Source organism: Mus musculus, chromosome 12, assembly GCF_000001635.26.
Source record: "Mus musculus strain C57BL/6J chromosome 12, GRCm38.p6 C57BL/6J".
Taxonomy (NCBI): Eukaryota; Metazoa; Chordata; class Mammalia; order Rodentia; family Muridae; genus Mus; species Mus musculus.
Genome location: NC_000078.6, coordinates 112,012,259 through 112,035,737, shown reverse-complemented (window position 1 = coordinate 112,035,737; position 23,479 = coordinate 112,012,259). Strand labels below are relative to the sequence as shown.

General features: G+C 47.6%; 1 protein-coding gene and 1 long non-coding RNA gene across 11 annotated transcripts in view; one reads left to right on the top strand and one right to left on the bottom strand.

Moving 5' to 3' along the window:
• Positions 1-23,479, bottom strand: part of Tdrd9 (tudor domain containing 9) — a 97,367-nt gene that overhangs the window by 33,117 nt on the left and 40,771 nt on the right. For 5 of the 10 annotated variants that reach the window (XR_003950089.1, XM_006516317.4, NM_029056.1 and 2 more), the window contains 14 exons: positions 22,418-22,472; positions 22,172-22,256; positions 21,239-21,296; positions 19,776-19,880; positions 12,399-12,496; positions 10,945-11,076; positions 10,064-10,229; positions 9,900-9,963; positions 9,764-9,827; positions 9,441-9,485; positions 8,590-8,643; positions 4,434-4,550; positions 2,952-3,059; positions 1,056-1,156 (listed from right to left, as the gene is read on the bottom strand). Coding sequence is in view for 8 of the 10 variants with exons in the window: in XM_006516317.4 (XP_006516380.1) it covers positions 1,056-1,156; positions 2,952-3,059; positions 4,434-4,550; positions 8,590-8,643; positions 9,441-9,485; positions 9,764-9,827; positions 9,900-9,963; positions 10,064-10,229; positions 10,945-11,076; positions 12,399-12,496; positions 19,776-19,880; positions 21,239-21,296; positions 22,172-22,256; positions 22,418-22,472 (1,252 nt within the window). In the remaining 2 variants the exon portion in view is untranslated. Of the gene's footprint in view, positions 1-1,055; positions 1,157-2,951; positions 3,060-4,431; positions 4,551-8,589; positions 8,644-9,440; positions 9,486-9,763; positions 9,828-9,899; positions 9,964-10,063; positions 10,230-10,944; positions 11,077-12,398; positions 12,497-19,775; positions 19,881-21,238; positions 21,297-22,171; positions 22,257-22,417; positions 22,473-23,479 lie in introns of those variants that run through there. The other 5 variants (XM_017315218.2, XM_006516316.3, XM_006516322.1 and 2 more) reach the window with 5 other exon arrangements.
• Gm46381 lies at positions 20,000-20,568 on the top strand. Its single transcript, XR_001780722.2, has 2 exons — positions 20,000-20,116; positions 20,260-20,568. It is a non-coding gene; the product is annotated as a predicted gene, 46381 (long non-coding RNA).

Genomic DNA, 23,479 nt, shown 5'->3' with positions numbered 1-23,479 from the left:
TCATGCCTCCGTCTCACACAGCAGGTGCCACCTGTGCCCTCATGCCTCTGCCTCACACAGCAGGTGCCACCTGTGCCCTCATGCCTCCGTCTCACACAGCAGGTGCCACCTGTGCCCTCATGCCTCTGCCTCACACAGCAGGTGTCACCTGTGCCCTCATGCCATGCTCACACAGCAGGTGCCACCTGTGCCCTAATGCCTTTGCCTCACAGACAGCAGGTGCCACCTGTGCCCTCATGCCTCTGCCTCACACAGCAGGTGCCATCTGTGCCCGCATGTCACACTCACATAGCTTCTACAAAATGGGGACTGTGTGCAGAGGAGCACAGTCATTACTCTTTGATTCTTGTTTTATATCTCTAACTGATCCTGGAAGAACCATAAAGAACGTAGTTGCTTTCTTCTGAAATATTAATGTGACATTTCCATTGTGAGTCAAAAGCCAAAATTATAAGGAATACACACACAAGGCCCTGGGTTCAATCCTCAGCTCTGGGGAAACTTTTCTCTCTAATCAATTTAAAGACTATAATCTTGTGTACATAGCATTTCCTTTCAGGGACAAAAGCACTCGGTGATTCTTTTAACTAACCATTTGTTTAACTAACCATTTGTTTAACTAACCATTTGTTACTGACTGGCTAATAAGATAGGGCCAAATTAACTGAGTTTCTGTACTCCGTGTCTTCCAAAGGCACCTATGACAAGAACCTGTGTGTTAAAGAAGTACATAGATAAAGGTTGCCCTTTGTAGAATCCCCCACAGCCACAGAGAACAGAGTGAAGATTTGCCATGGAACTCTGGGAGTGGGCACTAAAGAGAAGAGCCCTGCAGAGAACCAGGCAAGCGCATCAGCACAGGCCACCAGCACAGGTCCTTGTCGCTGGGAAGAACAACTCCCACTGACAATGAGACCCACCAAAGCTCCACCAGAGAGCCAGCCCAGCGGCCTCCGTGCAGACATTTACACACACGCAGCCCTGGGAGAGGGTCCTGTGAACACGGAAGCTGGGGACTCCTTCGTAACTGCAGCTGACTGGAAGGCACTACTTACTTTGCACCATCAAATACAATGGACTTGACTTGACCACACTGTCTAAAGAGAGACTGCAGTTGCTTGTAGTAAAGAAATCCATAGGGAGGGATGTGTTTCAGCTGGAAGGGAACACAGGCACGTCACGGTCATTGCCGTCAGTGAGGACCCGACTGCCTCAACATCCAGGAGCAGAGGCAGCTGCTCGCTGCCCTTACTCCCAAGCCAAGCTCAGCCCATAGGGATACACCACAGACTGGGCCCATCCATGCACCTGAAAACCACATGATGAAATTATAAACGTTTTAACAAAAATGCATGAAATGAAGGCTAGTTTTCCCCTTTTAGAAACAGTTAAACAGTTGATTGCAGTGTTTTTTGCCTTCATTTTGTTACTTTAAAATAATCATGCTAACTGCAGCTTCCTGAGACATCACCCTTCTGATAGAGTGGCAGGAAAGAAGTTAGGGGACATGGACTGGTCACCTCTGAGGCTGTGGCCCCTCAAGGCAGCAGAACCAGGCCCCTACCCAGCAGTCTCAGCGCCAGCTGCTTCAGAGCATCAGGGCCCCAAAGCTCTGGTCCCACAGGCCCCTGCCCCCACCCGCCCCTGAAGAGTGAAGTGGCTCCCAGCTGTGGTAGTGCAGCAAGGATACAGAGCACTGCCTGGATGGAGTCTAAGCTCAAGACATGGAAGCTACATCACAAGCTTGCTGGGATGCTGGCAAAGCCCCCACTTTAAAGTGAAGCTCACAGAAATATACATTGTAAAAAATGTCTGGTTCCTCCCAGACGTTCCAAAGCAAAACTAACTACGGTTTAGTTTGTATGACACATGGTCAGTCATGTGTCAAGTGACTAGGCTGACGGGGGCTGAGAAGTGTATCTGCGTAGGCTCCTGTGGGGCCTGTGCACTGCACACAGCTGAAGGACAGACAGCAGCAAGAAGAGTGCAAAGGAAGCTAATCAAAGAGCTTCCTCTAGAGAGAAGAGTAACCGAGCCCACAGTCCTTGGAGCATCAGGAGCCCATGGCAGGCAGCCTTAAGTGGAAACCTCTTCCCCCATCTCCCGCCCAGCCTGGCACACACTGCATCCCGCCCACCCTGGCGCACACTGCATCCCTGCACCCATCTCGCCTGCTGAGCTCTTCAAAGACCTGACTGGAAATGGTTGAGAGTCTGTGGCTCTGTCCTTGTCAGTCTTCAGACTCTCCACAGCTGCAAAGCAGTGTAATGACACCCAGACCAAGACGGGCAGTGACTGAGGGCTTACTTCATGCTGCCCCAAATCAACCAAGGCCTCTAACGAAAGCCCGATGCTCAAGTATGTAATTCCAGTCGTCACATGTTACTGCTGGGTATAAATGGCCCCTATGAATCCAGCAGTCAGTGCCTGTGGCTTCTGCTCAGATCTCTTCCCCAATTCCCACCTAGTTCACACTGCTTACATGCTCTCCCTAGGTCATGTCCTCTAGTGCAGACTTTGAGGGGCTTCAAATCTGAACTTAATATCCTCTAAGTAATTATGTTGGGCATCAGGGCAGGGGGATCATTGCTACTTAAAATAGTAGGCTGCCAACCAGTAACATTTTATTTTGTGTGTCATTAAACTGTCAATTAACAACTTACTCTCCAGGGCCTTAAATCCTTGGACATGACGAAGTTCAAGGCAGCACTCACCCTGAATATAAAACTCTGTAAAATGAGGTCTGTAAAGATGAAGATGCTGTAGGAAAGCAGCAGTCTTTGAAAGGTTAAAGTGCAGTGCGCACATGGGGAAATCCACACAGCGCTTGTTGGAGCACTGATAGCCCTCTGTGCCAGCCACACTAGAGGCAGTCCTTCTGGACACCACATTCACACTATTCTCTTGGGACAGCTTCCTATGTGTCACCTACCACAACTGTTGTCACCTACCACGACTGTTGTCTTGGGGTCTTTGCCAGCCAGTTCCCTCACTGCCATCTCCTCATCTGGCTGCCCAAAAGTGAAGTAGTTTGGATAAAAAGCGCCTGCCAGCACAACCTGGAAAAGACGCACGTGCTGAAGTCTCTTCCCACCGCACGATCTCGTCATCCCAGAGCACGACCACACCTCTCACATCCTGTGGCTCCCATGACAACCATACTTCCTGGATCTCTTCTTCAGAATAGCTACAATGCTTCTGCGAACAGAGCCAATGTGGACACAACAGTGCACTAAGCTGTTCTCACCTTCACCCAACCTCAGCCCCGACAGGCCACGTGTACAGACATCACTCCAGTGGGGACTCTCCAGGTGGACAGCAAGCTGGCACCTAACGCTCACATCTAAAAGGCACTCTGCCAAACCCTTTCTTAAGAATCTGCCTTATAAAGCACACCCACAGAAGACTCCCCCTGGCCACATGTCAATTTCCCACCCGCAAAAGAACTCTATTCCCACCATGTCTGGTTTACAGGTGTCCACCTTAAACCCTGTTCTGTATGCGTGTGGTAATCTGAATGAGGGTGGTCTCCACAGGCTCATATGTTTGACTATTTGGTCCCAGTTGGTAGAACTGTTTGGGAAGAATTTGGAGGTGTGGACTCATTGAGGAGTGTTTCACTATGGGTAGGCTTTAGGCTTTAAAAGGCCCACCATGTCATTCACTCTCTGCCTCTTGGCTCTTGCTGGTGAATCAGATGTAAGCTCCCAGCTACTGCTCAAGCACCAGGCCTACAGGCCTTCCTGCTTCCATGCTCCCAGCCCTGATGGCCATGGACTCAACCTCTGAACTGTAAGCTCTCCACAGACTCTTCCTTCTGTAAGCTGCCTTGGTCCTGGTGTTTCTGAAGTAACTACGACACTGCAGTGGCGACCCTACTCTGCAGGTCTGCAACAGAAGCACCGCTCATGTGCAGGACGCACCTCTGTGGAGTTCTTGGAAGGTTTCACCCCATAGCTAGTCACCTGCTTCATGACCCAGAGTTAAAGGGGCCTGCTCTGCACACGCAGTGACAGTAGGGCACATGGAGTCTCTGGACTTTAAAGCAAAGGCCCTAACCCTGGCCATGGTGACAACACAAGCTCAGTGAGGAAAAGCAGGGGAGCTCCTCACACCACCAGGAGGCGGTGAACAAAGGGGGGATTCTGATTTCAAACACGCAGAACCACTGTGTCCAGATTTGTGTGCAGACCAATAGCAGACAGAACAAGCGCATCAACCACAGCCTGAATCAGAACTTGACGGCAGTTGGTGTGGTGGCGCACTAGCACTCAGAAGGTAGAGGCAGGAAGAGCTCTGTGAATTCAAGGCTAGCCTGGTCTACGTGTTGAGTTCCTGGCCATCCAAGGTTACATAGTAAGACTGTCTCAGAAAGCAAGCAAGGACAGAAGGAAGATGAACAAATCAGTCACTGAAAGGAAGCCCCAGCACACCTGCAGGATGAAGCGCTGCTTATAAGGATATTCTTGATCCAAGACGGGATGGTGAGGACCCACAAACATGTTGAACTGTGAGATTCTATTCTTCAATTCTTCATATAATTCAGCCACCTAAAGGGCACATGGAAATCTGAAGCACAGACATCACTACAAGGACTAAAACCAAACGCACACAACAGGGAAGGTTGGATGGGCACCTGCTGGGTTAACCAACACAGCCACCAGGAGTCACCTTTCTCAACACTAACAAGGAATGAGAGAGACAAGGGAAACAGAGCAGCAGACGGCAGGTCTACGCCCGGAGCCTCCGCTTATGTGTGTGATCCAAACTACAATCTCAACCTCGTGTCTTTCACACTTCCTTCTGTCTTCTTCACCTTCCACTGTGAGCAAGTTCTGGTTTCGTGTTTAGAGATGTGGCATGTGTAAACACAGTGACAAATCCCAATTTAGGAAGATGAGGCAGGGGATCTCAGATGAGCCCATCCCTGACTCACACTGTAAAACCTTGTCTCGAGAAACAAGGTATGTTACAGAGCTCCCCTCAATGAAAAGAATAAATGCCAGGTTAAAATAAACTCTTTTGATCCATGCATAGCAGCACATTCCTATGACCTGAGCATCTGGGAGGCGAAGGCAGGAGGCGGAGGAGGAGGAGGAAGAGGAAGAGGAGGAGGAGGAGCTCCAGGCCAGCCTCGAGTACACAGAGTTACATGAAGGCTTCTCTCAACGCCTTCTCATACAAAGTGTCTGGTTTTAAAAATATATATGTGATGGGGCTGGAGAGATGGCTCTGTGGTTAAGAACATTGTCTGTAAGTCCACTTCTAGGGGATCTGGCACCCTCACAATACACACACGCTGGCAAACCACTAAAGAGCAACACACACATACAGGAATACATATATATGAAAATAAATAAATTTAAGTCATCACAAAAGTATCCTAATAAAAATTTAAAAGCAAAAATATAAAATAACAGAGAGGGAAATACTATGATAAAGTGTAAGGGGTATAACTCAATAAGACATATGAACATACAAGTGTGTGCTTATATGTTCACAGCTCTAAGCTAAATCTCTAGTGTGCGCGTGTGCAGGCTCACACACACATGGAAACCTATAACCATCTGTAGCTCCAGTTCCAGAAAACCCAACTGATGGATAATGAAAACGTGGTATATTTACAAGGTAGAATATTATTCAATGGAATATTACTGAGCTGCTAAGAAAAATGAGATTTTTAGGTAAATAGATGGAGCTAGATACTATCGTCCAAAATGAGGTAACCTATACCCAGAAAGACAAATACTGAACGCTTCCATTAGCTTTTAAGCTTTAGATATGTGAGTTTCATTTAGCATACCCAGAGGTTAGGCAGCCTGTAAGGACAGGAGGGAGGACGGGGCTTCCTGGGAAGGGGAAATGGAGCACAGGGCTGTGAGTGAGTCAGGGGAACTAGAATAGGAGGAGGCCAAAGGAGAGAGGGGACAGCAGAGTAAAGGAGGCATAACTAACACAAAGGCCCTTTGAAAAGTTACTGTGTGGAAATCTCCATTCTAGAAGCTTCTCCTATATAAGAGAAATCTAAATTGAGTTGCCATATAACAAGAGAGACAACACCCTGACCAAATAGCATATGCTAACAAGTAAAATCCCCAATACCAGAAATGGATTACATTTTGTTGAATCGGTGGGCAAAGTGGTCCTACAGACCTCCCCCAAACTACCACAGCCTACTGCTAAGGCTATTGGTTACTCTTCCTACCCTGATAGTGAAGCCCTGTTACTGACAAGATGCTTACAGAGTGTCTTCATGGAGAGACAGATGGTGATCCGCTAAAAGCTTCACCTTACTGACTAGTACCATAATACTGAACGGTACCATCCGGGCCACCGGGGAGACAAGTGATCCTTGCTCTCTCACTCAGTGGTACAAAGGGTGTGGGAGGAACCATCTCCTTTATGATGGGCTTTGCGGCTCTTCTGGGAGATGGGGCCCCACCTGAGGCCAGACAGGCCCAGGGAAAACCTACCACTATTGTTCTGCTAAGTGAAGGCAGCAATAAAACAACTCCTAAGGACATATTGCTATACCAATACATAGTGCCGTGCTGAGCCCCCAGCAGAGAAGCTTCCTCTTGCAGTAGATGGGGATTAACACAGAGACCCACAGCTGGACCATGTGCAGACAGTGAGAGGCCTGGGAGCACACAGTCGCAAGTGGGCTGTCTTTATCAGGCCACTCCTTCTGTGAAGCCTGTGTGGAAGACGAGGTTGAGACTGTAAGAGCCAAGTGTGGTGGATGACTCTAAGGAAACAGCGTCTCCCAGACACACAGAGCTGAGGCACATAAGTCAGTGGAACAGCACACATAGGACCTGCTCAAAATTCCAGCACAGTGAAGGAAAAGTGGACAGAGTCCCACCCCTAACCAAGGAACTATTTGCAACTGAGACCTGTTAGGAGAGGGGAAATCTGTTTTCTCCAAAGGATTGACACTGACACTGGGCGTGTCAATCACACTCCATGACAGGTCACAAACATAGGAATGTGTTTGTTATAACACAAAACAAGACTCTAAAGCTGGGCATGGAAGTACACACTTTTAATCCTAGCCTTGGCAGAGGCAGGGCTGGCGAGATGGCTCAGTTGGTAAGAGCACTGACTGTTCTTACGAAGGTCCGAGTTCAAATCCCAGCAACCACATGGTGGCTCACAACCATCCGTAATGAGATCTGACTCCCTCTTCTGTTGTGTCTGAAGACAGCAACAGTGTACTTATCTATAATAATAAATAAATTAAAAAAAAAAAAAGAGGCAGAGGCAGGTTGTGAGTTCAAGGCCAGCCTGGTCTACAAAGTAAGTTCCTGGCTGGCCAGGATTATACAGAAAGACCCTGTCTCAAAACAAACAAACAAACAAACAAACACGGACTCCATGTCTCTACAGGATCAGAACAAACAGAATTAATATCTGTCAATCTATCACCTATTTGTCTGTCTGTCTGTCTCAGATGTATTAGAATGTGGTGCTGCTAATCCAGCAATGGCTGCCTACAAAGAACAATCCAGTAGTTATTTAATCTACAAAGCTGGATGTCTCAGCAGGTCTTCAGTACGTGCCAGAATGCCACAGAAGTAGAAGTAGTCTCTAATACCAGTGAAGGACTGAACTTGTTAGCAAGAGCAACAGCAAGCAGGTAAAGAGAAACTCTTCCTTCTTCTTTCATGTCTTGCAGTAGATGGGGATTAACACAGAGACTCACAGCTGGACCACGTGCAGACAGTGAGAGCTGCTGCCAGCAGATGGTGTGGCCTAGATTAGAGGTAGATCTTCCCATCTCAAAAAAATATAGATTAAAGGTTTATCTTCTTACCTCAAAGATGCAGATTAGAAGTGGGTGTTCCCACTTCAAATGATTTATTTAGGAAAAAAATTCTTCACATTTGTCCCCAGCCATTTGGGTTTTAGTTAATTCCAGATATAGTCAAGTTGACAACCAAGAATAGCTACCACACAGCTCTAGTTAGATTTTGGCACTAAGTTAAATTGGACTATAGTTGTAGAGAACCCAGACTAACACAAGCTGCACATGTGCACACACTGCCACAAACACACACAAGCCTCAGGCCAGCCTCACTGTGAATCTTCTGTAAAACCCCTGGAGAAAACACTAGACATCTGAGCTCAGGAACTGCCAAGCCTCACCGAGGAGTGACTCAGAAGCACAAAGCCCACAATGTGCTGGGTAATAATGAAAGGACCACACGCTTATCTTGAAAAAATACTACAAAGAGAGCTGCCAAGATTCCACTTGTTCATCATAGAATGACATTTGGGAAGAGATTTATGGAATTAAGCAGTCCCCCCTCGCGTTGGAAACAGGCAGAGATTTGCCCCTGCACCCTGTGTACCTGCTGCTACTTAATGACCTTTGTTGCTGCTGTTGTTGTCTGGAGACAGGGTTTCTCTGTGTAGCCCTGGCTGTTCTGGAACTCACCCTGTAGACCAGGCTGGCCTTGAGATCCATCTGCCTCTGCCTCCCAACTGCTGGGATTAAAGGCGTGTGCCACCACCCACTGGCCTGCTTAATAACCATTCTTAAGTCAGTTTGTTTTTGTCAGCCAAGTTGAAGAATTTATAGCTTACCTCTCTGATTCTCTTTATTTGAATGTAATTTAGCCGTCCCCAGTCAAGCTCATCCTTTAAACATATAAAAGTACAACATCCAACATGAGGCCAGAAAGTCAGAGGCTAATCTGCTACCATAATTTATGTCTCGTCTAGAACCTCAACAGGGAGCACTCAGCTTGTGCAGTAGTGAACAGTGCGCTTGAGTGACCACATACAGGTCGTCCTCCATGAGAGCTTCCAACATCACACTGACGTGGAAACACAAGATCCAAACCACAAGCCTTACACAGGGACAACTCTTCATATGAGTTTATCTGTCCCCAAAAATCTAAGGCAGAATGACCAGACTGGACAAAGACTTGTCACATCGTAGCCCCTGGAAAGATAATAAATACGGTGGCGCGTTTTTTAAAATGGCAGCTCACACAGTTGTTGGCAAAGACATGCCTACCAAAGGTCTTCCAAACCTGACTAGTTTAGAAGACAGGGCCTTATCTGAGAGAGAAGCAATGCAGGCTACTGGATTAGGTTCCTGCTAAGCCCGTTATCCAAACTCAGAGAGAGGAGCAAGGGCTACAGTGTCATTAATTCTGAGCCAACTTGTTTACCTTAAAGCCAGCAGGCCTGACAGCAGTGTGAGGCAGAGAACACCATGCTGCTGACAGCTCGCTTCCCACAAGCATCAGAGCCAGGCCACTTAGACACCTGCTGCCCCTCCTAGAGGACAGCATGAGCAACTTCCTGCAGTGACCACGGGTCTTAATGTCATCCCAGTGCACAGGCTGTGACCAGGCTGAGACAGAATTGTAGGCACTGTGAACGTTACCAGCCATCAGTTGAAGCACCGAGGAGGACCTATGACTGACCTTGGGACGCCGCAGCTCTCCTCGCTGTCTGCAAGCCTGCCAGGCCTGAAACAACAAGATCCCAGCTTCAAAATAACTCACTAGCTAATTGAATTTAATTCCAGTGTCAACACATGGCTAAATACAGAAAACTTACGCATTTAGTGTCTGAATCAGCCTCAGGAAATACCGCCGACACCCACCGCTCCCTCCTGTGAGAGCCACCAGAAGCCCTGCCCACACCATGAGAAGACACCTCTATCCACTCATAGCCGGGGTGAGAGAACACACTGGTGCTTTGGGTGGCACCTCTGCCTCCACCTCTCCAGAGGGTAGACACTTACCCTGAACGCCTCCACAAGTGCCAGGCAGTCACTCCTGCTGCTACCTGAGAAGTGCACTTTGTTCCTGCAAACACATTGATAAAGTGTCACCTCGTGCCACTAGGAAGGTGACCCCCACAGGGACAATGTTAAATACCTATATCCATCCAGATGCTGCCGAAAAGGCATCGTGAAAAAATTCTTCAGAGAAAGAGCTGCCGCTAAAGACAAAAAACAGAGTATGAAGCCCGCCAGCTCATGCCAGCACACGGTGCCCACAGCTGTCCCCACAGCAGCTGTCCCCACAGCGGTCCCACTCACCTATGATGAGACACTCATCCAGGCACCCAAACACATGTCCCAGCACAACGAGTTTACCCAGCTGCTGGCTGACAGGGAGCTGTGCCAGCACTCGTCCCAGGAAGGTCAACTCGCCATCGTGGGGGTTCTCGTCCTCCCTCTGCCCACTGACCGCCAGTGCACCAACCTAGGAAGCAAGTTAGTGTCGTTAGTGAGGGCCAGCTGCCATAGCCACACTCCACTATCCTTAAGGCAGATGGTGTGAGACAGGCGGTACACCAGCTGCTGGTGAGTAAGGTTCTGAGACAGCTAAGGTCACCTGCAGAGCATGGTGGCTCCAGCCGGGTCCTGACACTCACTCCTTCCTTGGTTTTAGGAAGCACATGTCACGTCACAGGGAGATGACATGCAAGGACACTTCCACAGGCCCAGCCAGTCCCAAGCTTAACAAACACGGCACACATGGAACCAACAGGTTCCAGCAGCAGCCACTCACGGAGCACACCTACACTGACCAAGCATGTCTGCGGGGAAAACGTGAGGACACAGCTGCTGTCAGGGCCAGTGAGGGCAAGTCACAAGAGCAGAGGCTGAGTCATGAGTGGGTGGGAAGAGTCTCCGGCAATGGTGGGCAGGAGGATGAGAACGAGTGGAGGACAAAGCTAGAGAAAGAGTCAAGCAGCCTGAAGTGACTGAAGCAAGCGCTGGATGCTTCTCAGGATGGGGCCATAGGGATGGAGACGCAGGGGAGGGGCCCAGGCCAAGCTGAAGGGCTGGCTGGGACTGGAGTCCCATGCTGAGCTTTGCAACAGCTAAACCACTTTATAGACTAGGAAAGTTAGGCTCCCCCACAAAGCTAAAGCCTTAGCTTTCCCCACTACTAAGTAATTGCCGTGTCCCACCTCCTTTAACAGAAGAATGGTGCGCTCAATGTCACTCAGGCTGGGCGGAGACAGGGCGGTGGCCAGCAGAGCTCTCGGTTCACCCATGTCAAGCAACTTCACCTTCAATATTGTGCTTCCCAGCGGACAGCGCTGAAAGAGCAGAATTCCAGTACAGAAACGATGCTAAACCACTTAGCTGTTCACAGGACTTGTGCAAAGGGGATGGGAAAGAGAAGGAATAGAGATGGAGAACAGCAGAGAGGGATAGGGAAGAAGGCAAGACAGAAGGACGCTGGGCGTGGCAGCACACCCACAATCCCAGCACGGGGGAGACAGAGGCAGGAACACAGGTTCAAGGACAGTGGTGCTGCCAGGCCCTGACTGAGAACAAAACAGACAGTTGGGGAGGAGAGGGAAACGGGCATGGCATAGGGTGTGTGCTGCGATCCCAGTACCTGGGGGAGTTAGGGGCAAAAGGACTGTGAGTTCGAAACCAGCATAGGCCATAGCGAGACCCTTTCTCCAAAAAGGGGAAGAAGACAAAATCAAAGCAGGAAAACGGGAAGCAAAAAGGCATCAGGGAGGCGAAGAGGGCGGGAGTTAGGAGAGACCAAGGCAAACCCACAGTTACTCATCATAAAGGAGTGGAAGAGACTGACAGGTAGAGAAAACAGTATTAAAGGGCCACAGACACGGGGCGACATCCTCAGACTGAGGATCAAGACAGGAGGGCTGGAAGGACCCGACACCCTCTTCTGACCTCTGCAGGCACTTCATTACTGGAGACAAAAGAAAACACCCAAACACAACAGATAAAAATATTTTTACAATTTTTAAGAAATAATTACAAGCAGGGCTAGGACAGTGAGAAGGTTTAACAGGTGAGCGGCCCTGTCATCTGACCAGAGCTTGGTGACAGTCGGGTGAATTGCCCTGCCGTCCAACCGGAGCTTGGTGACAGTCTGCATCGTGAAAGGGCAGAAGGAGAGCATATCCCACAAGGTCTCCAATTTCCACCTCTGTGTGGGGTCTGCTCCCCTCATGCACACAGTCAGTCAGGCAAATCCCTGCTCCCCTCATGCACACAGTCAGGCAAATCCCTGCTCCCCTCATGCACACAGTCAGTCAGGCAAATCCCTGCTCCCCTCATGCACACAGTCAGTCAGGCAAATCCCTGCTCCCCTCATACACACAGTCAGTCAGGCAAATCCCTGGGGTTGGCTTCCAACCCAGCCTACTTGCTGACTTCCTGAGGAATGACTCACAGTTAAGAATAGCAGAGAGAGAGAGACAGAAAGAGACAGACACAGAGGCACACAGGGAGAGACACAGAGAGAGAGAGAAAGACAGAGTCAGACAGACAGACAGCGGGGGAGGGAGAGAGAGTGCATGAGCAGTATCAGGGTCAGAACAGAGTGAGAAACAAAACTACACACAAACAGCTGACACAGACAGTGAACAGACTTCATTACCAGCATCTCAGGAACAACGTGGTCAGGGATAGCACTGTCCCAGAAGTCCCTGGGGATCAGTCTGTAGCAGTATCCTTTAGACACTCGTCCAGCACGGCCTGCAAAAGAGAGGCTCAACTACAAAAGCCTTGACCACTTTCACATCAGTGTAGAAAGACATGGAAAACAACCACTCAACACTGACATGGAAAACCGTTATCTTCTACCACGCTAGGCCAGTAAAAACAAACTATCTTTATTCTAATATTATCCCTAGTGTAATTATCCTAAACAGTTAGTTAAATTAAGATTGAGTGCTGCTTTCTACTCTAAAACAATCTAGTGTGCCAAAATGCAATAGAAACCATATTACTTTGAAGGATACACTTTCCTGCAAGATTTAGTTCAAACCAGTAAAATAAGAGCTCACCACAGAAAAGCCATGTAGGTGATGACAGAAGCACGGCTTACACAAACGACATTTAGAGTACTGTGGAGTACCCCCCACCCCCACCCAGGATGTCCTTGCTGCTGTGTCTGCCTCTCCTGAGATTTCTACAAGACGTCCTTCACCATGGCCACCTGGTATTAACTAAGAACTGTCCATGCAAGAGCTCAGAGCCAGGCTCCACCCGAGCAGAGCAGCGATGACACCAATGCCTCCTTTTGTGCATGACAATTACTATTTGTGGAGTGAAAGCAAATCTTCAAAAAAAAAAAAAGTGAGGAGTGTCCTTAACAGATACAAACCTTAAACAAACAAACAAACAAACAAACAAACAACAAGCCAGGAGTCAGAAGCCAGAAAGGCCAATGTGAGTTCAAGGCCAGGCTGACTTACACAGTGTGCTCCAGGACAGCCAGAGCTACATAAAAGAGATTCTGACTCAAAAAAAAAAAAAAGCCTCACAAAAAGTCAAAACCCCCAAGACAACAACAACAAGGTACACACCCACAATCCCAGCATGTAGGACACCAAGGCAAGGGGTCTCGGTTAGGGTGGGAGCTGGGCCGGGGTTACATTATGCCGTCCAGCTGCAGCTGGGCTACACAGGGAGAGCCTGTCTCAACTGGAAACACGAGTCAGGGGGCTTTGTTTCCCACAAGTGGGTGAGACAAGACTGAGGGGAACCGGGCCTCTCCTGCCTCACTCGGGCTCCTGTGAGTTCCTTCACTCTCTCCTCTCACCCTGAGAACAAGAGGACTGTCTATACAGCTCTCAAGGTAATCTCTCAAGTAAACTAAGTCCTTCCAATATACTACAAGATTCAAGACAATTTACCTCATCATTCCATCATAAAGTCCTTATATTGTCTCCAGCAGAAGGTGTAGCCCAGATTAAAGGTGTGTTCCACCACACCTTTAATCCCAGATGAAAGGCGTAGCCCAGATTAAAGGTGTGTTCCTTAAACTCGGAGATTCAATCTTCTGGAATCCATAGCCACTATGGCTCAAGATCTTCAAACCAAGATACAGATAAGGATCTCCAAGCCTCCAGATAAGGGTCACTGGTGAGCCTTCCAATTCCGGATTGTAGTTCATTCCAACTATAGTCAAGTTGACAACCAGGAATAGCCACTACAATCCACCCCTTGTCAACCTGACACAAATAATATCTCATGTTCACATGAAACAATAACAAGGTTGTGAATACGCCTAACATGATATAACTATCCCTCGTACAATCGCAAACGCATTTGTAAATTTACAATGGGCATTCATATTATTTTATAATCCTCGTTTCTGCAACTGGTTACGTGGCCTTAATTGGTATTTATAACTACCTTCCTCTACTACCCATTCTGTATTTCCTTCACCTTCCAAAGGTCTCAAAAAATTAAGCAAATAAATAAATTTTAAAAAGCAAGAGACCAAGACAAGCACTCACTGAGGAGCAGACAATACCCGTAAACACAAGGAATGCTACTTAACCTTAGGCATTGTTATGGAACTGCAAGTCAAAAAATCAAACAAGATGGTATGAGGCATCCAGCGATGGATAAAGAGAAACCCGGTTGCATCTACTGAAGAATAGAAAATTACTGGCCTCTTGTGAGAACATGAACTTTTTACCTCGGAGCCCACCCCCTCCCATCTAAAAAACATACTTGAGAAAAACATTTTCTAGAACAACCACAGAATGTTTCAACAGGCCAGATGTATTGCCAAACACAGGATATGACTCTTTGGTTGAGTAAACTTGTGGTTGTTAAACTTCCCCTATTCCCTCCCCATTCCCCCTCCCAGTTTGTGGTTTTTGCCTTTAAAAGCTTGTGAAAAATTTGAGTCTTGGTCGAGACTCCTCTACCCTATGCAGAGGTGTATGAGTCTTGGCCCCAGCGCGCTGGCTCCCCCCCCCCCCGCTTTATTAAATAGCTTTGTGTGTACGCCATTTCGGTCTCCGCGTCTCTCTTGGGTCCACGCCACATCCCGAGGCTTGAGTGAGGGTCTCCCTTTGGGGATCTTTCATTTGGGGGCTCGTCCGGGATTGATGCGACCACCCAAGAGACCGAGACCATCCTATCGGGTAAGTTCTATCGCTTGGTAATTTTGTTTGTTTATACTATCATTCTGTCACAATCGGGTTGAAGCGATCGCACTTTCGGTTTTTAGCGGACGCTCGAGGAGGCCGCTCTCCGAGATGGAGAGAAGGGCGTAGATAAGGATAGACGTATCCAGGTGTCTACCGTCCGCTCTCCCTAAGAGACGTCCTAGGAGGACCGGGGGAGGATCAGGGACGCCTGGTGGACCCCCAAGGTCACGAGGAGATCAATCTCCTAGACCATCTGGGCTCACGGACAGCTCCGCGGCCATCTGATTCTTTCGGTTTTTGTCTATCTACCCCAACTCGGTGCCGGTTTGGGTTTCTTTTTGGCTTAGCATTTGTGTTTGCGTCTATTGTCCTTATCGTTGAACCTGTCTCTCATTTTCGGTTTCTGTGTGTGTCTTGTGTGTCTCTTTGTGTTCAGACTTGGACTAATGACTGACGACTGTTTTTGAGTTATGCCTTCTGAAATAAGCCTAAAAATCCTGTCAGATCCCTATGCTGACCACTTCCTTTCAGATTCTCAGCTGCCCTGCCTCCCACTCCAACTCCAGGGAGCAGCCAACAGGTCACAGTGGTCCCGCCCATGGACCTGGAGCCTAGGGGGAAATAAGCTTGGAAAATCCGGAGTGGTCCTTAAAACGTCAGTGGCCCTGGATGTCGTGGCTACTAAAGAAAAAAAGAGGAAGAGGCTGTGAGAGTAGCCAGCCAAGAGCTCCGCAGGTTTCCCTGATTGCTTCTCATTCCCCTGTCCCTTGCATCCCGTCTCTTGTTAACAGAAAAACTGCTTTCACTTTAAGATAAGTGCCGGTTACAGCCAGCTGTGAGAGCTGCACTCCCGTCTCTGCTCTAAAGTTCCCTCTTCTCAGAAGGTGGCACCACCCTGAGTTGCTGGCAGTGAGTCTGTTCCAAGTTCCAGTTAGAAAGGCATCTGCCCACTTGGGGCTTCTGTCCAAAGTAAGGAGCACCTGTGAGTCTAACTGCCAGGCTCTGATGGGGGTCTCATCTCTGTGGGACTAGAAAGTCCCAACAATCTGACCAAGGTAACAGGAAGTTACAAAAGCAAAGAGAAGGACAGGGTAAGTTGGTAAGAAAGTTAGTGTAAGTAGATAAAAAAGTGCAGAGGAGGAGAAACAAAGGAAGGATAGAGGTCTGCAAAGAAGTGAGCTAAAAGCAAATCTTCAGCAGACTCAGGAGAGATAGATGACAGTGGCAAATAGAGATGAAGGAGATTAGAGAGGTCTGAAATGAGAGAGATACTCTAAATGAAAAATATTTAGAAAAAGAACCAGTAAATAAGAGTCAGACAAGAAAAAGAGTTAAAGAAACATGAGGCTGACAAAGACAGAAACCAGAGTCAGAATCAGAGCTGTGCTGTGAGACAGAAAGATAAAAAAAAATAAAATGCTGGTCACAAAAGTCAGAAAAATTAAAAAACTTAGATAGTACCTGGCAACAAACAAAAGCTTTTGGCTAAAGATCAATGTGTTTAAGAGATAACAAAAGGGATGCTAATACAGAAGCTGAGTCCTTAAAAGAGTCCGGTGGCCTACCTGTTAAAGCAGCTAGAAAAAGAGACTGTGTTTCATACTCCTCCACCGACCAGTGTAAAACAAGCTAAAAAAGTTCCTGGGCACTGCAGGCTTTTGCAGGTTGTAGATTCCAGGTTTGCTTAATTAAAGAGATAAACAGCCCTTCGTATAGAGAAATAAAGAACAACCTTGGATGGCCTTGGATGCCATTAAGACTGCCCTGATGTTATCCCCAGCTATGGGACTCCTAGATGTGACTGAGAACAAAGGTATTGTCAAAAAAGTTCTTACTCAGAGATTGGGACCCTAAAAAAGACCTGTGGCATACTTGTAAAAAATTAGACCTGGTGGCTGTAGGATGGCCTGCTTGTCTGCACATAGTGGCTTCTGGTCAAGGACGCAGATAAATTAACTCTGAGACAAAACTTGGCACATGTCCTAGAAAGTGTGGTTCAGCCCCCATGACCGATGGCTGACTAACGCTCTTGAAAACATTATCCAACCGTCCCCCTGACCGATGGACACATTATCAGAGCTTCTTGTTGACTGAACAAGTGACCTTCGCTCCCCCTGCTGTCCTCAATCTCACTACTGCCTGAGACTTCACCTACTCATCATTGTGCTGACATTCTGGCAGAAGGAACTCATACTCGAAATGATCTGAAGGATCAGATCAGCCTTGGCCTAAGAGTTTGAGCTGGTACACGGATGGCAGTAGCCTCAAGGTTGAGGGTAAGCGGAAGGCGGGGACAGCAGTGCAGTGGTGGACAGAAAGCAAGTGATCTAGGCCAGCAGCCTCCCTAAAGGGACTTCAGCCCAGAAAGCTAAACTTGTGGCTTTAATACAAGCTCTATATATACAGACAAAGAGAGCTGTTGACATCTGCAGAGAAAGACCTAAGATGCTGTGGCTAAAAAAAATCAGGTGGCAAATCTAACCGCCCAGGCATCCTAAAGAGCAATGATCCCGACAGTCTGAAGACTATCAAGTTATAGACAAATTAAGACTGGTAAAAAAAACCCTGTATAAAATAGTAGAAACTGAAAAAAAAAAACTAGTCCTCTCATAAAAAGACAGACCTGACATCTACTGAAAAATAGACTTCACTAAAAAAAAAAAAAATATGTGTATGAATACCTTCTGGTTTTTGTAAACGTTCTCAAGATGGATAAAAGCTTTTCCTTGTAAAACTGAGACTGCTCAGATAGTCATCAAAAAGATTATTAAAAATTTTCCAAGGTTCGGAGTGCCAAAAGCAATAGTGTCAGATAATGGTCCTGCCTTTGTTGCCCAGGTAAGTCAGGGTGTGGCCAAGTATTTAGAGGTCAAATAAAAATTGTATTATGTGTACAGACCTCAAAACTCAGGACAGATAAAAATAATAAATAAAACTCTAAACAGACCTTGACAAAATTAATCCTAGAGACTGGCACAGACTTACTTGGTACTCCTTCCCCTTGCCCTATTTAGAACTGAGAATATTCCCTCTTGATTCGGTTTTACTCTTTTTAAGATCCTTTATGGGGCTCCTATGCCCATCACTGTCTTAAATAATGTGTTTAAACCTATGTTGTTATAATAATGATCTGTATACTAAGTTATAAGGCTTACAGGTGGTGCAGAAAGAAGTCTGGTCACAAGTGGCTACAGTGAACGAGCTGGGTACCCCAAGGACATCTTACCAGTTCCAGCCAGAGATCTGATCTGCGTACACCTGCGTCATGCTGAGACCCTCAAGCCTCACTAGAAAGGGTCCCTGCCTAGTTCTGTTTACTAATCCGCCTTATTCTGTTTTTGTTCCCATGTTAAAGATAGAGTAAATGCAGTATTCTCCACATAGAGATATAGACTTCTGAAATTCTAAGATTAGAATTACTTACAAGAAGAAGTGGGGAATGAAGAATAGAAAATTACTGGCCTCTTGTGAGAACATGAACTTTTTACCTCGGAGCCCACCCCCTCCCATCTGAAAAACATACTTGAGAAAAACATTTTCTAGAACAACCACAGAATGTTTCAACAGGCCAGATGTATTGCCAAACACAGGATATGACTCTTTGGTTGAGTAAACTTGTGGTTGTTAAACTTCCCCTATTCCCTCCCCATTCCCCCTCCCAGTTTGTGGTTTTTGCCTTTAAAAGCTTGTGAAAAATTTGAGTCTTGGTCGAGACTCCTCTACCCTATGCAGAGGTGTATGAGTCTTGGCCCCAGCGTGCTGGCTCCCCCCCCCCCCCCGCTTTATTAAATAGCTTTGTGTGTACGCCATTTCGGTCTCCGCGTCTCTCTTGGGTCCACGCCACATCCCGAGGCTTGAGTGAGGGTCTCCCTTTGGGGATCTTTCACTACTACCAAGGATGGGGGAGCGGCTCATGCGCTGTGGAGTTGCAAAAGTGGCCACCTTTCACACTGACAGTCAGGCTCCTGACAGCCAGGCTACAATGGCGCCTTCATCATTTCCTGGTCCTCTCTGACAAGAAACTTCAGCAGAGGAGAGAGAGTACAGCCATCAGGAGGCCTGAAGCCTGATGCCTGGTCAGACCTCAGCCCACCTGAGGAGAACCTTGTGCCGCTGCTGTTGCTGCTTCCCTGAGTCTCAGACTACCACATGCTCACCTCATACCCCTTATGAGGGCTAAGGAGGACAGAACACCCTGAAAGCCAGTGTGCACCGAGGCAGGAACATAACAGTTACTTGGCTTATGCACATATGTTTTTGATTTTGAGGCAGTAATTCCCAAAGGAATTCTTTGGCATCCTGCCTGCCTCCCTCAGGAGGCTCTCTATAAAGTCAAACCATTTCTCAGAACACACCAAAGATGCTGTCCCCCTGACGCCAATTCCTGCTTCAGGAGAAGGCAACGTCTGGGCCTGGCATGTTATAGACTCCCTTCTGTAGGCAAAGCATCCATCCCCAAAGGCCCCATCCCTTCAGCTTGACATAGGACACCGTGATTCCTCTGTGGGACTCACTAGGAGAAAGACCCTACAAGCACCAGGCTTAGAGGCAGTCAAAAGCTGGTCCGTCAAAATCACTCAAGTGATCCACTTGCTTTCCACAGCCATTCAATACATCTTTAAACATTTCACTCTGAAAATGACAGCTACTGAGCTAACAGGCTGTCTGTCCCTTAGCAGCTGACACTAAGACAGCTCAAGATTAAAACATGGAATCAAAGGTGACTGAAAACCAAAATACTGGTGCTTCAACTTAAAACCAGGCTCAATAAAGTATCTGAGTGAGACAGAAAAGAAAGTTCTCAGGAAGCCCCTGTGCACCACATGACCACTGAGGCCTCAGGGTGTCTACCACAAATGCCTTACCTTTTCTCTGGTCACAGCTGGTCTTGGAAGCCCAGCTTAGTCGCAGACTCTGATAATTTGTATCTTCATCACAAACCAGAGTTCTGGTCAGACAGAAATCTATAACTGCCATTAAAAAAAAAAAAAGGTATGAGCACATGGCAAAGCGGGACGGGATTATGACAACCCAGAGTGTGACCACCCAGCTGGTGGGATTATGACAGCCCAGAGTGTCACCATGCAGCTGTTGGTGTTGCATGCTGCAGACACCTCTGGGAGTGTGCCGACTGCTCCTTATCTCCTGCAACAGGAAATCAAGGTCTCTTTCTACATCAAACTGGAAGAACTGGAAGTCTTTGGATGTAAGGACCAAATTATCATCTGTCTGGATGCACCCAAAAGATTAGAGTTACTCCAAAATTTCATTATATCAGAGGTAGGGATGGCAGGCGTTATGTTCTAGATCGTCAGGTTTCAAATCCTGTGTTCTTGTCTGTCTGTCTAGGTAACAAGTCAGCTAGATTCTTCTTGCTTCAAGGAGAACCTATCAGGCCAGGTGAAGGAGCCCTCGGCTTCCCTCCAGACAGCGCCTGCCTTTTGTGCATGATGAAGTTATCCTTTGGAGAGACAGAAAGCACACTTCTGCCTTCCTCGGGCTGTGCCACACCACCCTCTCCTCTCACCTGAGCCTGCAGTTGCCTCACACCACCAGTCCTAACACAGCTCTTGGTGACATCAAGCAAGAACAGTGCTGTCCTTATCTCCATTAAGGAGGGACTGTGATGTAGCAGCCGAGTAAACTCTTTCCTCCCAAGCTGCTACTTTTTTTTTTTTTTTTTTTTTGGTTTTTCGAAACAAGGTTTCTCTGTGTAGCCCTGGCTGTCCTGGAACTCACTCTGTAGACCAAGCTGGCCTCAAACAGAACTCAGAAATCCGCCTGCCTCCCAAGTGCTGGGATTAAAGGCGTGAGCCACCACCGCCCGGCCCAAGCTGCTTCTGATCACAGTGCTTCATCACAGCCGTAGAAACCCAACTAAGACAACGCTACAATTTCCTGTCCCCTATTTCTTTCCCTATATGTTTGTCTCTACATGAACCTGTAATCCATACACACACACACATTCATGAGTTAGCAACTAAAAACATATACACAAAGGACCAGACAATGGCGTTGTCATGGCTTCTGTCCACACTACCTCCCCTGTCTACCTTTCTATCCCAGGACTCCACCAAGGCAGCCCCAAGACTGCTTCCATTAAATGCCCTGAAATTCCCTGACGTCCCCTAGAGGTGGCCCTGCCTGAAAGAAAACTTATCCTCGGTGGAAACAATGATGAGCCAATACTATGAGAGACTGAACCTCTGTGAGCCTCTGAGTCTCTTCCAAGCATGGGGAGAGGGAGAGCAGAGGACACCTCCAGTGGTCAGAAAGGCCTATGGATGCCTCTTTATAGGAAGAAGTGAGCAGAGAAAGGCTGACTTACCATATTTGACATCAGGAACTGTGACAGAACTCTCTGCGATGTTGGTTGACAGAATAATCTGTGGGGCATCAAACAGAACAGGTTGGTGTGTGTTTGTCCCGCTCCTCGGGACACTGCTGCACAGTTAGAAAGGGACTTGGTGTTGAACACCAGTGTGTATACTGGCTCAGAACGACAAATTAACCATCTTCATATTTTATGCAGGCTACAACTCATCAAGAAGCTCCCACTACATGGAAAACCAGACACATATAGGGCAAATGGTGCTTAAAAGAAGGATGTATGACATGGCCAAGGGTCTGCTCATGAACCTATCATGAAATCGTTAGTGGAGGGACCATGGACTTGCCAGGAGCCAAAAAGCAAAAGCAGGCAGAATCTGCTACCCTGAGCATCCTGGAACAGTACCCAAAGTCTAGTGTGCCTAAAGGGTCCATCATCCTCAAACATATCGGAGATTTGAGCCAAAAGCTCCAGGTCCCAGACCCGGATCCTCGCAGGGAGCTCTGAGGAGCAGGGAAGCTGACAACGTCCAGATGGCTAAGGCCCCGGCTCCCCACAAGGCCATCACTCCCAAGGCAGCAAACTCCCTAGAGCCGTGCCCTGGGGAGTCAGGAAATCAAATACATAAAACTCTTAGTTTTGCCAGGCATGGTAATATATACTTCCAATCTCAGAACTCAGGAGGATGGCACAAAGTAATCTCAAGTTCAAGGCCAGCCTAGCCTATTTAGCAGTGTGTGTCTCAGAACAAAAATCCTATCTTTCAGGTAACTGATTTACAAAACAACGCACAACACTAAAGGGCCCAGATTCCCATTGACACGTATCGCCTGGTGGCAGTTTGGTGGGCACACACTGGGAGAGGCTGGAGCACCAGTCCTTCTCAGGCAAGGATGGTCCGTCTCACACCTCTCCTTCCCAGCGTCCTACCTTTCTGTACCCAGGGACTGGACTTAAAAATACGTTATTCTGTTCTTCTAAAGTCACACTGGAATGGAGTGGATAGACCTGTAACCTAAGAAACAAAGCACTAAAATAAAAGGTCACATGATACACAGCAGACTCAAGTAACAATTCAGTGAGGCAATGAGATTCTGTGAGGTGCAAGCAGCACAAAGTTCTGAGTGGCAGACAAAGGGGCCGCCACTGCCGCTGCGCCGCCGCCGCCGCACGTACCTTTTGTGAATCATGTTTGTGAGGAGCTCATGCATGTAATTGATCTCACCCAGACCTAGGGGGAAGGGGAAGGCAAAGGTGAATTTACTGCTAAAAACTCATCTAAAAACTGAAGTGGGAATTTATTTTTAAGGGTCCTGACAGAGAAGCTCTTAGGGCCTGGTGCATGCACTACACTGCATCCTGCAAATGTATGGTCAACAGAAGGAAGCCCAAAAGCTCATCTTCTAGAGCAGAAGCACAGATAATAACAAAGTTTCCCAGTGAAGACTGAGTTGCTGCTGAGCATGTGCAGCATGGAGGAGGGGCGGGTGGGCGGGGCGGCGAGCAGAGTGGGGCGGGCGGTGAGCAGGGGGCGTGTCTGTTGTTCAGTGCTCTGCTCAGTAGAGTCCTCAGTAAGAAGAGGATTGTTTTTTATTGTTTGAGAATTTCATGCCTGCACATAATGTGTTTTGATCAAATCTTCTCCACATTCCAGATACTCCAATCCCTCCCACTAATGCTAACCCATTTCTCTCTCCTACCTTCATGCGCCCCTTTAAAGCACAGGCACGCACGCCCCAGCACTCACTTGGTGCCGCCTGTCTGGCTCTTTCCTGTGCAGGTCACAGTGCGCAGTCACAGCCACTATGAGTTCATGTCTGTAACAGCACTGTCACCTCCAGCAAGACTGTTTCTCTACACACAGCTACTCCTTCTGGCTCTTAACATTTTTCTGCCCCCACCCATCACTGCCCTGGGGGGTGATGGGAGGCAGTGTACACCATAGACTTCCATTCTCTGCACAATCATTTATTGTGGGCCTCTATTAAATCACCACCTACTGCAAAAAAAAAAAAAAAAAAAAAAAGGTTCTACTCATGAGTTTTGAGAGATTAACCGATAGCTATTAAGATAAGAACTTAGGGAACAGTTTCTTATTTTGTCCACTTAGCAGACTGCTGGTATAAGGCTCTCCCTGAGGGTCTATGACCTCACCAGCCTCCAGGTTTTGGCCCAGTAACAGCTGAGTTCCACCTTGTGGAGTGGGCTTTTCATCCCACAAGAAAGTAGTTGGTTGCT